Below are 13,540 nucleotides of genomic sequence, written 5' to 3'. Positions count from 1 at the left end.
AGCTAAATCGTTTGTTCTTCTTCTCTCACTTAAAATGCTGCTCTGCACTAAACCTCAAATTCAGCTGGAAAACCATTATGTTAACGAAAAAATACACCCGGCAGACACATTACTATATCATTATGTGTGGTTTAGTCTTTGTTGCACTGCCAGCATAAAGTAAAGAAAGTAAAGAAACACTTTTAAACAGAGTATAACATCATCTCAGTTAAACCTCTGGGGTATTGTTCTGGTCAGTTAAGTAACAGAAGGGATGTTAATCAGGTTTTTTGGTGCTTTGTTATCAATGAAATTAACAACAGGTACACTAGAGGGGCAACAACAAGACAGCCCCCAAAACAGTAGTTTTACAAGTTTAGGCCACTGTTTTTTTCCCTGCTCATTTTCTGACTGTTTTTCCAGTAGTTTTGCGTTTGTCTAGGGTAAGAACCTACCTGGACCTTACAGAGGTTACACAGGTATCCTCCAGGATGGCACATCAACATGTTCTATTGCCAGAAGATTTGCTGTGTCTCCTCAGCACAGTCTCAGGAGTGTGGAGGAATATTGTAGGAGACAGCCAGTTACTCTAGGAGAGTTGGACAGGGCTGTAGAAGGTCCTTAACCCATCACCAGGACCAATATTTGGTCCTTTGTGCAAGGGGGAGCAGGATAAACACTGCCAGAGCTACCAAATGACCTCCAACAGGCCACTATTGTGAATGTCTCTGACCAAACAAACAGAAACAGACTTCATGAAAGTCCTCTAGTGGGCCCTGTGTTCATTGCTTAGCATCAGAGAGCCAGATTGGCATTTGCCATAGAATACCAGAATTGGCAGGTCCAAGCCGTTATGCTGCCTGCAACATTGTTCAGCATAACTGGTTTGGCGGTGGGTCAGTGATGGTCTGGGGAAGAATATCTACAGAGACCTTTAAAGGCTGGTATAGACTGCCATTAGGCATCAAAATGAAATACCTGGACCAGTGCAACCTCATAAATAACCTTTAGATTGTGTCTGAACACACCATAGAGGCACAGAGTAAAGCTAAAGACTAACCACTGAATTCATTTTCCTTGGTGAACATTCATTTTTATTTCCCTTCACAAGGAAAAACAAGTACCTGATCAGACTTCAGCAGAATTACTACTATGAGCTCAACCAGTAATCAGCGCTCTCCTGTTAGCACACAAAACATGGACACAAGCTGTAGCAACAGCAGCAGCAGCAGCACTAGCAGCATCAGTCTCGTTATGCTGACTGCACACACTCACAAACAAACACACTCCCCTCCACACACTCATTTCATTTCCGTTTCTCAGCCAGTCTAATTTCAACTTTTGTCACATTATTACTTTTTCAATTCCAACAACAACCCCCTACTTCCGTTCCTTCTGGCTCTTCCCTTCTGCTTTGCCCTCTCTGTCTCTCACTCTCACTCTGTGTGTGTGTGTGTGTGTATACATGTGTACGTGTGTGTTTAAGTTATACTTGCAGACATTGCACCACCATGGGAAACATGCACAGGACCAATTTCTCTTAAATTCCCACATTTTCACCACAGAGAATCTTTGTAACATCGAGGTATACCCTCTTCTCACTGATGATCTTTCACTTAAACCACCCCCACAAGAGACAAACAATCTCCCAAAATGTGAATATTAAATTTTCTCAAGGGAAGCTTTGCTCATGTGTATATGCGTGTGTTTGTGTGAAGGTGTATGCCTTGGATGCCCATGGATGCTTCTGTCCTCTAAATAATTCTACACAAACAAAGCATGCATACTGACAAAGCATAAATGTACATATGAACTCAAATGCCCCAACACTTGCAATAGCACACATAGAATATAACCTTACATGCTGTTCTACAGTGTGTGTTTACAATACTATGACTGAGCAATATATTGTTATATTTTTGTTCAACTAACATAGCCTCTGTACATTAAAAGTGCATTATGAGAAGGAATAAGGATGTACTTCTACACTATTCAGCATAAGTGTTATAGTTGAGTTCATGCAACTATGAAATGCACTAATATTACTAATGTAAAAGCATATAACGGTTGCGGTTCTTGACACCGTAAACGGAGACCAATTGACAATTGGATGTTGAACCCCCACCCCTTGATGGGTTAAACTCCAGCTATGGCAGCTGGGATTGGCTACAGGGATTGTACAGCCTTCAATAGTACAGTGGAAGGAGATAGATGGATGAGATTTGGTGTTAATTTAAGTATTTATGACTTCTGAATGTCGCTTGTCTGTCTGGAACTTGAATTCCCAAAGGACCTTAACCCTCTTGCTCTAAATCGCCTTCGTAAGTATCACCTGTTGGGACTTGGGGACTTCTAATCCATATGCAGCACAGATGTTCCTGTACACAATGCCAACCACTTGGTTGTACCTGTCAGTGTTGACTGCCCTAACTTGCACATTGCATCTTGCTATAATGTGCTGGACTATCTCCGGGGCACCTTTGCAAAGTTTACAACTTGGATCCTGTCAATAGTTGTAGACTCCTGCTTCTATGGAGCTGGTGCTTAGGGCCTGATTTTATGCTCCCATGATCAGAGCCTCTGAGCTGTCGTTCAGCCTGGTCTTTTCGAGCCACAAGTAGTATTTCTTGATATCAACCACTTCCTCTGTGTGTTGTTGATACCATGTATACACACACACACACACACACACACACACACACACACACACACACACACACACACACACACACACACACACATACACATATATATATCAGGAAGTGCATCCAGCACTAAATCTTAGCCATGTACATCATTCAGAATGAGATTTTAGTACCAGATTAGTCAGAGCACATGTTAATAACAAGTGCCTCCAATGCAATTGGCACACAGGGTACAGTTGCAAATTGTGCTAATGGTGCCTGAAAAGGATAGAATAGAAGATGGGAGAGGCAGGAATGTCTGGTAAAAGCGATGAGCTGGTTGATATGAAGGACAGTAAAAAGGTAGATATATTATGTGTGCAGGAGACCAGGTGAAAGGGAAACAAAGTCAAGCACACTGGAGGTGGATTCAAGCTGTTCTATCACAGTGTAGATAGGAAAACTAATGGAGCAGGAGTCTTAAAGGTATGCATGTGAGCAATCTTGTGGAGAATGACAATTGTCAGACAGATTCGTGATTTTGCAGCTGGAAATCGAAGAGGTGATGCTGAATGTTAACATCGCATATACCCCAGAAATTGGATGGATCCTCAGTTAGAAGAGAAAGACATGCTCTGGGTGGTAGGGAGGAGTTACCAGATGACTGGGACAGTGCAGCTGAAGTGATCAGAGAACTGAGGAGATGGTGGTGGAATGAGAATGCACACACAGACACAGAATGATAGAAACAATAGTGAAAGGGAAGGTTTACGAGATGGTAGTGAGACCTGCTATGATGTGTGGTTTGGAGGGGTTGGTAGGGGGGTGTAGGCATGTATGTATGTATGTGTGTGTGTGTGTGTGTGTGTGTGAGAGAGAGAGAGGTAGAGAAGTATAAGCTAAAAGCAGAGCTGTATAGTTGTGTATCTGTGTGCTTCAAACTTGGTGTGAACATATTAATAGCTTAGCTCCTCTTAGCCTCACTGACAGAGTGACAGAGACATTACTAATCCAGCAATGACAAGTTACTATTTCCCCTGCTTCCCTCTCACTCCCTTCCTATCTATGCTTCCTTCTTCCCCAGGACTCAAATCATAGTTTACTGTGCACTGAGGTATGTTGTGCAGCAATTCAGCACATTGTTGGATGTATTTGACTTGCTTTGATGGTGGGTAGAGCACAAAGGCAGTGCTAATCTGGAAAACTGCACAAACATGACACATCTTTGCAATGCTCCATTCTTAAACAGATGGTAAATGTTTATTTATCTATTTATTTTGTTTCCATTATATCATAAATACAGATGTTGGGCATTAAAAGTTTAAGAACGAAGCCATCTTATGAAAGTAATTAAAGACCACCATGTTCTTATTATAATGAATCCTCTCAGAGCTGGAAAGGCGACATGTTTCTTGTAGCTGGTGTAAATATAGTCTGACAGTGCTTCGATTCTGCTTTACTTGATGGTAATTACTCTGTTAGTCTTTTTAATGGGTTTCTTAAATGTTTCTGCTGTAAAAAAAATAGCATGTAAACCTGTTGTAAGGAATGTTTTATTCCTTCAGTATATGTGTTGATTAAAATTGAATAAACTCTTCTAACTTTTCTATCCTATCATTCCTTTTCGAAGAATATGTTTACTTTTGCAAATGCACAAACCTACAACTACATAATCAACTTATTATCATTATTAAATCATTTTCTACTTCATGGCTCCCTGAAGTCTAGAACCCACAAACAAAATATGTGTGCAAATTTCTGTTTTCAGTTTAGACCTAGTTTCAGTAGCTAAACATCACGTCATGTTGGCTTCGATCAGGTGACCAACTTGGTGATGGAAGAATATCAAATTTCTTTAAACTTTATGGTTGCTTTTGTAGTACGCTTACGGTCATTATCTATTTGGACAGTGAACTGCTGTCGGATCTGTTTTGCACCATTTGGCTGAATCTGAGTAGAATTCATTATGATACACCTATTAGCAGTCACCAACAGTATCAAGCATCATCATCAGTAAACACTAGAGACCCAGTTCCACTTGTAGCCATACATGCCCCTGCCATAATGTTGCCTCCACTATCTGCTAGATGTCCCAATCCTGACCTGCGTCTCTCTTTTTCTATGCTTTTTTCTTCCCATCATTCTAGTACATGCTCATCTTGGTTTCATACTCTAAACGAATTGTCTTCAGAATTGTGCAGCCTCTTTAAGATGTTATCTGGCCACCTAGCCTTCTTGTTCACGAGTGTAATCAGAATTTAGCACCTTCATTTAAACCCTTTCCATTAATTCATAAAGGTGCCAGTTAATTAAAGACATGTAGACAATGATGCACCTACCTCGTTGGGAGTATTCTTGGTTAGATGTTAGAAAATGAAATTCTCTTAATCATAGAAATAATTCTGCGATCATCCACTTCAGTTGTCTTCTGTGGTCTTTCAGGGTTTTTGGTGTTTCTGAGCTGGCCAGTGTATACCATATCAGATGTACCAGATTGTAGATTTTTAGACTATTGTTATTCCTTGTTTACTTGCTTAAGTAATGCCTCCCTGCAACGACTGCAGGGTGTTCAGAATGCTGCTGCTAGGCTTCTGATAAAGCATCACAAATACTCCCATGCCACTCCCCTGCTGATTCAGCTGCATTGGCTCCCTGTCAAGTTCAGGGTCCAATTTAAGATCATAATCATGACTTATAGGGCCCTGCACGGTGTAGCCCCAACTTACTTAAGTGATCTTCTTCTTTCTTATCACCCCAGCAGGTCCCTGAGGTCTTGTGACCAGGGGTTGCTGGTTGTCCCGCATACAAGGTTAAAAACAAAAGGTGACAGAGCGTTTGTATCAGTGGCTCCCAGACTCTGGAACTCGCTCCCTTTGAGTTTGAGATCTGTGGACTCAGTCATGTCTTTTAAAAAATCTGTTTAAACTCGCTTTTGGTTGATTTTGTTTTGTTTTAGATTTTAATGTCTGTTTTCTGCCTCTGTAAAGCACTTTGTGATTTTATCTTGAAAGGTGCTATATAAATAAAATTTTATTTTACTTTTTACTTTACTGACATTACTTCACTGAAAGCTTAAATCCCACACTTCAATCACATCTTAACAGATTACTTAAAATGCACTGTAGCAGCGTACAAAGTAAAAACTACAGAAGTTGTGTCTTTGTCCAACAATGCCATATAAATGGACTTGTTCTTATATAGCGCTTTTCTACTCTGTCTGAGCACTCAAAGCGCTTTATACAACTAATTCATTCACCCAATCACACCCATTCACACAAGCACTTTTTTTTATCTGACCTAAGTGCTAAGTAATCTACCATTCATACACATTCACACTCCGATGGATGCATCGGAGAGCAACGCGGGGTTAGTATCTTGCCCAAGGATATTTGGCATGCAGACTGGAGCAGCCTGGGATCGAACCACCGACCTTCTGGTTAGTGGCTGACCTGCTCTGCCACCTGAGCTACAGCCACCCCATAAGGAAATACATTTTTTAATTATGTTTTTGGAGGATGTTTACATATCATATAATAGCATGGATTGATCCAGGCTCCAAACTGGACAAATCCCCAAACTTGATAATGGTATACCTTCTGTTCTTTTAGTGCTTCTAAGTAACTACTTGCCTTCTTTCCTTGTAGCACACGGTGGTACAACCTTTATCTCACCTAGTTTGTATTGTGGCTGCATTTCTAAAGAGATATTTTACCATGAACTGATAGTTATTTGTGCTGAACACGGTGAACCCACCCACTTTCTCATGGGAGGATGATGATGTCTGGGTCCTTCATGAGAAGTGTAAGCGATTTCTCCTATGGTTTCTTCTTATGGATGACTGACTCTGTATTGCTTATCAGATCTACAACCAGAAAGCTTTCAGGTGGAACAGCAAAGTTCAGTTTTATAATTAAGTTTGTGCCTGTGGAAGTTCAGGTCACCGATGTCACTTGGCAGTCATGAGTATTATTGGACTAGATTGAACACAGAAGAAGGTGTAAAAAGTCACTGATTAAACAGCTTGAAATGAACTGAAATGAACTTTACTTTTTAAAAATTAAGTTCATGGTAGAGCTGTATTTATGGGGAAATCCCTGTAGTATCTCTGTGTATATCAAAGTGAAATTTATTTATACAGTTAATTTAAAAGTGGCAAAAGCTGGAAAGCAAAACTGCTTTACAGAGCCAGAAAATTAGAAGACACTTAAACTAGTCAAAACAATGCAATGACCAAATAAAACAATGGCATAATGAGAGAAACAATATCCATAAAAGCAGTAAATAAGTAGATACAATTGCAACATAAACATACATAAATGCACAGACTAAAAAGAAAAAGTCCTTAAATAAAATGCTCTCTCTGATATATTTATGAGGATAATTAGAAAAGGGACAAAACCTTAAAAAAAACCTCCTAATGCCTTTGGATGTTAACAGTACAGAAGAGTGACTAGTCAGCACAAGTAATAGATGAGAAAGTGGAATAATGGATCATTTCAGAGATGTCACCTGCTGCTAGTTTTCCGAGCAACTTAAAAAATAATATAAAAGAACCTTAAAATTATCTCTGTATATTAGAAGAATTGAACCCAGTAACATGGGAGGGCATGTCTTCCCTGCACTACTAGTGAAGGGTGTTTCTGCTGCACGTTAAACCACTACAGGCAAGCTAAGGCAACTAACTGATTCATAAACAGACAACTGAACTAGTCAAAGGACACAAAACCAAACCAAAATCTAAGCCTTTAAGTCTTTAACCTTGGCTAAAATGTGTAATGTGTAATTGGTCTAAGGAAGTCAGAGCTAGACTAAAACAGAGCAGATTTGTTCATTACAGTAAGATAATGCTGTCATTTCCTGGATTGTTTTTTAAAATTCAGTCGCAGGGGGTTGGCTGCATTGATTGCATCTACTGGGTGTTCTTGCCAATTGAAAAGACATTTATTTCAAAAGCATTAATTTTTTTAAAATATAACTTTCCTCTGACAAATTAACCATACACATAAGGCTACACTGTAAGGTACAACAATGTACAATATGACTTAAATGTCAGTATAACATTCACTTGAATAACTTAATAATCATAACGGTATTATCTCCCTATAAGTAAGTTGACAAACTGAATGTTTCCTCTCGTGAATAATCAAAAAAGCATGACATTAAGACTGGACTATATGGAAAATACAGGCCATAAGCCCTTGATTGAGGATTATATCTGTCAGTTGTCTATCAAAATAAAAACTGTATAATTGTAATCATTTTCTTTTTTTAAAAAAAGAAGCCTGATGAAAACTGGAGATATATTATCTGATTGGATAAAACCAATATTAGTAGTAGTACCACAGTGAATGCATACTTTCAACAGTGAAGGAAAGAGAAAGTGTGATGATGTTGGGCTGTGTGAATGCAAAAAAAATTGAAATATATAGCGAAATATAACTCCTCCGTTGCAGCTAAATATCTGAAAAATGACAGGTCTTTCTGGATGGGGATTATATCTGTCACTGAAAATATAGGGGCCTAAACAGAGTTTGAAAATAAACAAATAATAGATTTTAATCTCAGTAATGAAAGGTGGAGTGACTTTTACTCCAGTGAGTTACTGTTGTGCCTACATTACCCTGATGTTCAACTTCAAAATAATGTATTTTTTTATTAAAACGTTGTCAGGGTTCCTGGGTTGTTGACCCAGTGTTTTCAGTTCTTACTTTGTCACGGTTTAGTTTTCACATTTCCTGCTTTATTATGTTAGCCTCGGTCTATGTGCATTATGTTCTGTTCCACTTCCTGTGTGTGATTAGCCAGATTCAGTTCAGCTATGTTCTCACCTGTCTCTTATCATCATCATTAGCCAGTGTATTTAAACCCTCAGTTTCTTGCAGTTCACTGTCTTGTCATCGTCAATTGTGTGTGTGAGTTTTTCATTTCAGTTCACTTCAGTCCAGCCAGCCATTCAGCCCGTCCATCCATCTCATGTTATGTTTACCCTACATTTATAATAAACACCATCCACATCCTCAATCTGCCTGCGAGGCCTGTGTTTGGGTTCTCTTTCCACACTGCAATGCCCTCACAAAAGTAAGTGGCCTTATACTTACTTTTATACTTATCCTTACGTATTCATGTACCCAATTAGCCAATATCTAAATATTATATAGATAAAATAACTTAGTTTCAGTCCATTATCAAAATAAAGGCGTAAACCAGTTATAACACCCAATTTAGCTCATGCTATGCTCAGTGGTATTGGCATGCCTGTGCCTGGGTCCTTTAAAATGAGTGACAGAGTGCCCCTGTCTAAATGATGGTGTGTGATATTTTTAATTAGGACCCACGGCAAACATGAACTCAGTAGATAACTCCAGCAATAAATGACACAAACAGAGTGCTTTTGATTCAGGTCCCCTAAGGCTGCACATATATGGAAACATCTTTGAACTGTCAATTGTACCTCAGATATACTATTGCCTTAGTTCCTCAAACTGCCAAGAAAAGTGTGTCTATGTTGCCTTTTCCATGAACTTTCAACACAAAGTTTTATAAATAAGGGACAACAAGAGCCATTGGGACTCAACAACATTGATTGGCAAAGTAAAATAATGAGCTGTCAGCAGCTAGGGATCTGCAGATTCTACACAATTTACAGCAACAGTTTCCACTGTAGATTTTAAGAAGGGACAAAGAACACTGAGTAACATGGGAACTTCCGGTAATGGCGTTTACTGGGTAGACGTGTTTTAGGTCCGCTCCGCTACACGGCTCAGCATTTACCTAACAAACCTACTTCTTTGAGATTTTGATTCCCAGTTTTGGATGTCTTTTGCCTTTGTCAATTACTGAAGATCCAAAGAATGTCAAAGTCAAAGGGCAAACAAGACCGAGACCGAGAAACCTCGACACCTGCGGCACCTGTAACTGCAACCGAGATTAGCTTAATGCTTGAGTAGCATAGAGCTGCATTGCTAGCGGACTTTAAGTCATCCTTTGAGGACTTGTCCTTTGTATGATTTGCCCTCATATCATTTGTTCCGCTACTTTCAAATAAGACACTGTGCATCTTCTATCTTGCCAGAGTTTTCAAGTCAGCCTCTCAAGTCTTGGTGGGAAGACTTATTCCAGTTGAAGCCTCACAGTAAGGCTTTAATATCACAAATATATACTTTAATTATGGCATCAAACAATTACTCAACCAAGAAAATTGCTTCGAGTTAGGAACAGGAACTGGGTCTTCAGTTTGTTGAAGGTTACTGGGACAAAGTAATTGACAAAATTCATTCCTCAGCCTCATGTGCAAGACTCTCGCTTATTCAGTTTAAGACTGTATACAGATTACACTTCTCAAGATTTAGGCTATCTAAAATATACCCCGGCATTCCTGACCTCTGCAACAGATGCAACACCTCCCCCTGTGATTTAACTTATATGTTTTTTGCCTGCCCGTCACTTCAATTATACTGGACTTTTTACTTTGAAGTGCTCTCTCGTGTTTTGAGCGTTACTCTCAAACCATGCCCACTAGTTGCCATTTTTGGTGTTTCTGAAGATGCCACCCTAAACCTTAGTCGTAAGCAACTGGATATTACCGCTTTCACTTCACTGCTGGCACGACGTCGAATTTTGCTGTCTTGGAAAGCTCCTTACCCTCCAGCCCGATCACGTTGGCTGGAAGATGCTATGTTCTTTTTAAAAATGGAGAAAATAAAATTCAGACTCAGAGGAAATGTTAATAAGTTCTCACAGATGTGGCAGCCTTTTATCATTTACTTGAACTCATTGAAAACACTTGTATCATGGGGTTCCCTTTTGTTCTGGTTTTGGAGGGGGGGTTGGTTTTGTTTTTTTGTTTTTTGTTGTTTTCTGTGTGTGGGTTGTTGGTTTTTGTTTTTCTTCCTTTTTCCCTTTTCTTTTTCTTTTTCTCTTTTCTGTTATATTGTTATCATCCGAATTCTAATGGCCTAATCTGTCTTGATATATGTCTTTGTATCGGTTGGTACTTGCTGTATTGGGCCTGTTATATCAAATTACATGTGTAAAACTTTTTTAATAAAGGGGGGGGGGGGGTTCCACTGAGTAACATAAAAACCTGGATCATGTTAGTGTGCCAGATGTAGCCAAACATGCTCTTCCTGGAATCCCTGGAAGGTTAACATAGATATTATTACCTCCCTATATAATTTGATCAAGTTTAAAACAATCTGAGATGTTTAATTATAAATTGGACCTTAAAGGAAATATTCAAAATCTTTTTTGGACATGCATTGTGTCATTTTTTGAGTCTACCAAAGTCATCAACCCTAAGAGGATTGCATTCAAAATCACACCTAAACTCCAAACTCAAATTTTTCCAGTTGTTCCCTTAATTTTTTATGTTTAAAGCAAACTGTGCATGTCTGCTATAAATTCACATAAATGCTGCAGTGTGGCATACAGCAATAATTAAAACATTTTAAAAACTTCTACTTCAGTAAACTTTTGCTTCTGTTCCACACACATATCTGACACGCACACACACACACGCACGCACTATATGCACACTTTACACACCCTTGCCTGTGTCACTCTGTGCCTGCACACATGCATGCATACAAGCCTTGTTCTGCCCACATGCAGTCTGTCTGTCTTCCTGTTTCTCTCAGGGACACTTAAACACAGTACACATAAATATATGAAGAGTTTTTTTCCCCCATAAAATTCCACATAGAGGTCAACATTTCTGATATCTTGAAGATTGTTTGAGTCTTTTTGAACATTTTCAGCATTTTTTTCCCTTTTCATTTGACACATGTATAGTAGTAAAGATCTTGAAAATAGAGGTCGATTTTGAATTTATTTTCAAATTGGACAAAAACTCTTCACATCTAGTCATGCACACACATAAACACGCGCCTGCACACGCACGACACAAAAACACGTGGAGTCCGTACCTCGACAAATGGGAGCGGGAAAGTCCCAGACGGCGGCATTTCCGGCATTGGTGATGCATGTGAGTGTCGCATGACCATCTAAGACATAACCAGGGACACAGCTGTACCGCACACTGTCTCCCACTGCAAATCTTCCTCCACCACTTAACACCGCTTTGGGTGGGACACCAGGGTTTCCACAAGATGAACTGTGCAGTTCTGCAAAAGATGACAGAAAAAGAGAAAGATGAAGGCTTTTATCATTTTTGTTTTGGGATTCATTTGATTAAAATATTAAAATATACATTTTTCTATCTCAGCCATCACTCAGATAATATGCTCAGCCCCTTTTTTATAGTGATGCATGTAATTCAGTCTGTCAGATCACACACACATCTAACTAAACAGGCGATCAATTTCAATCAATCCGGGTGAACCTTTTAGTTATGCTTACCCCCATAATCCAAACAGTTTTTTTCTGCTTCTAGTCTGCGCTCCCATATATTACACACACACACGGTCTCACCAATGCTTATTTTATTTTGTGTTGTGCTCTGAGGGCTTTCAAAACACAGGTGACCCACAGCTCAATACTGTGACTGAATCAGAGCTGCTGCTGCTCTGCTAATGTGCAGCTCACACTGTGTCTTCTGTGTAGACATGGTGTTACAGCCCGGTCCCATCGTCTGTCATTAATAACAGTTCTGGGGTCAGAAAAGCAAGACACTTGCATTGTGGTGATGCAGTTTAAATACCTCCATTACAACCTATTCCAGAGTATTGCTCCAAGCGCAGACATAGCTGGGAGCCTACTGGTCTTCACAAATACATACTGCCGAGCGTGATGGCTGTAAATGGGCAGTTGGATTGCCTTTGCAATCAAAGAAGAGAAAATTCAGCCTCGGAGAAAGGGCGGAAATGCTAAAGTTTCTTTTCAATCCCCCCTCTTCCCGCTAGATTAATTTGCAGTTCTGTGCCAAAGACGTATGCACAATTGTAGGCTTATAAACATCCGCCAACACAGACACACAAACAAGCGCGAGAGGGAGTGAGAGAGTGAGACAGGGGGAGAAGGGGTATTACAAGCCATAAAACAGGAAGTAGATGGGCGCACAGGGAGCAACTCTGGTCTTATTGTTTGAACTTGATTGATACAACTATGAAACAGTTCAGACAGATGCGGGGTTAGGGAGGGGGAGCAGGAACTAGACAGATAGGGGCGAGAGGGAACTGTGGATTGGTGAGGGTGGTGGGGCAGAGAGGGAAAGGAGCAGGATGCCCACCATGATAGATAGAACTATGAAACTACTAAGACACGGAGAGCAAAAGAGGTAAGAAAGGAAAATGTTAAAGGAAGAGAGAAAAGATTAGAAAAACAGAAATCAACAGCGGTGGTGAGGAAGAGTATAGCAACACATATTCTTTAAATGTCATGAGAAACTCTGGAAATCTTTCACTTTACTCCTCGAACTGCAAAAATATCCAGAATAAGTTTGTAAAAAGCTCTAGTATAGCTGCAGGGAGCTCTCTGTCATACTAACTGCAATAATTTGTAATTACTATTCACAAAGCAGGTAGAGAAGATTTAATGTCAGTAAATGAATGGATGATATGACTCTTGAATTGGCCGGCTGATAGATTCATTTATAAAATGACTTTACTGTCATACCTTTTCAATTACATCCCATTCCTTCCCCTTTAGCCACAGTGCGGGTGATTATGTGGACATTTATATTTGGAATTTTCATGTGGCCACAATCAACCTGTCTTTTCATTTTCCTTTAAAATAAATCTGTCAGCTTTCTTTTTGTTATTATCATATCTCTTAAATGCGTATATGCATGTGTATATGTCATTAAGTCTGCCTGCCAGCTCCCTGACACACACACCTCTAATTGCCATTCTCCTTATCTCCACACACAAAGTGACCGGGAAACACACACTGACGAGACACACTTGGACATTAGCGCACATGCACACACACACACAACCATGGTCATCCATCACTGTGGCGAACCCCTGTGCTGTACTGTG

General features: G+C 39.7%; 1 protein-coding gene across 6 annotated transcripts in view; it reads right to left on the bottom strand.

Annotated features, from left to right (window-relative positions):
- csmd3b (CUB and Sushi multiple domains 3b) overlaps nucleotides 1-13,540 on the bottom strand; it is a 382,687-nt gene that overhangs the window by 216,739 nt on the left and 152,408 nt on the right. For all 6 annotated transcript variants that reach the window (XM_085147502.1, XM_085147500.1, XM_085147498.1 and 3 more), the window contains exon 4: nucleotides 11,528-11,725. In XM_085147502.1, coding sequence (XP_085003628.1) covers nucleotides 11,528-11,725 — 198 coding nt within the window. The remainder of the gene's footprint in view (nucleotides 1-11,527; nucleotides 11,726-13,540) is intronic.

Source organism: Neolamprologus multifasciatus, chromosome 22 (assembly GCF_963576455.1).
Source record: "Neolamprologus multifasciatus chromosome 22, fNeoMul1.2, whole genome shotgun sequence".
In the NCBI taxonomy this organism is placed as follows: domain Eukaryota; kingdom Metazoa; phylum Chordata; class Actinopteri; order Cichliformes; family Cichlidae; genus Neolamprologus; species Neolamprologus multifasciatus.
This window is presented reverse-complemented; position numbering and strand designations above follow the sequence as displayed.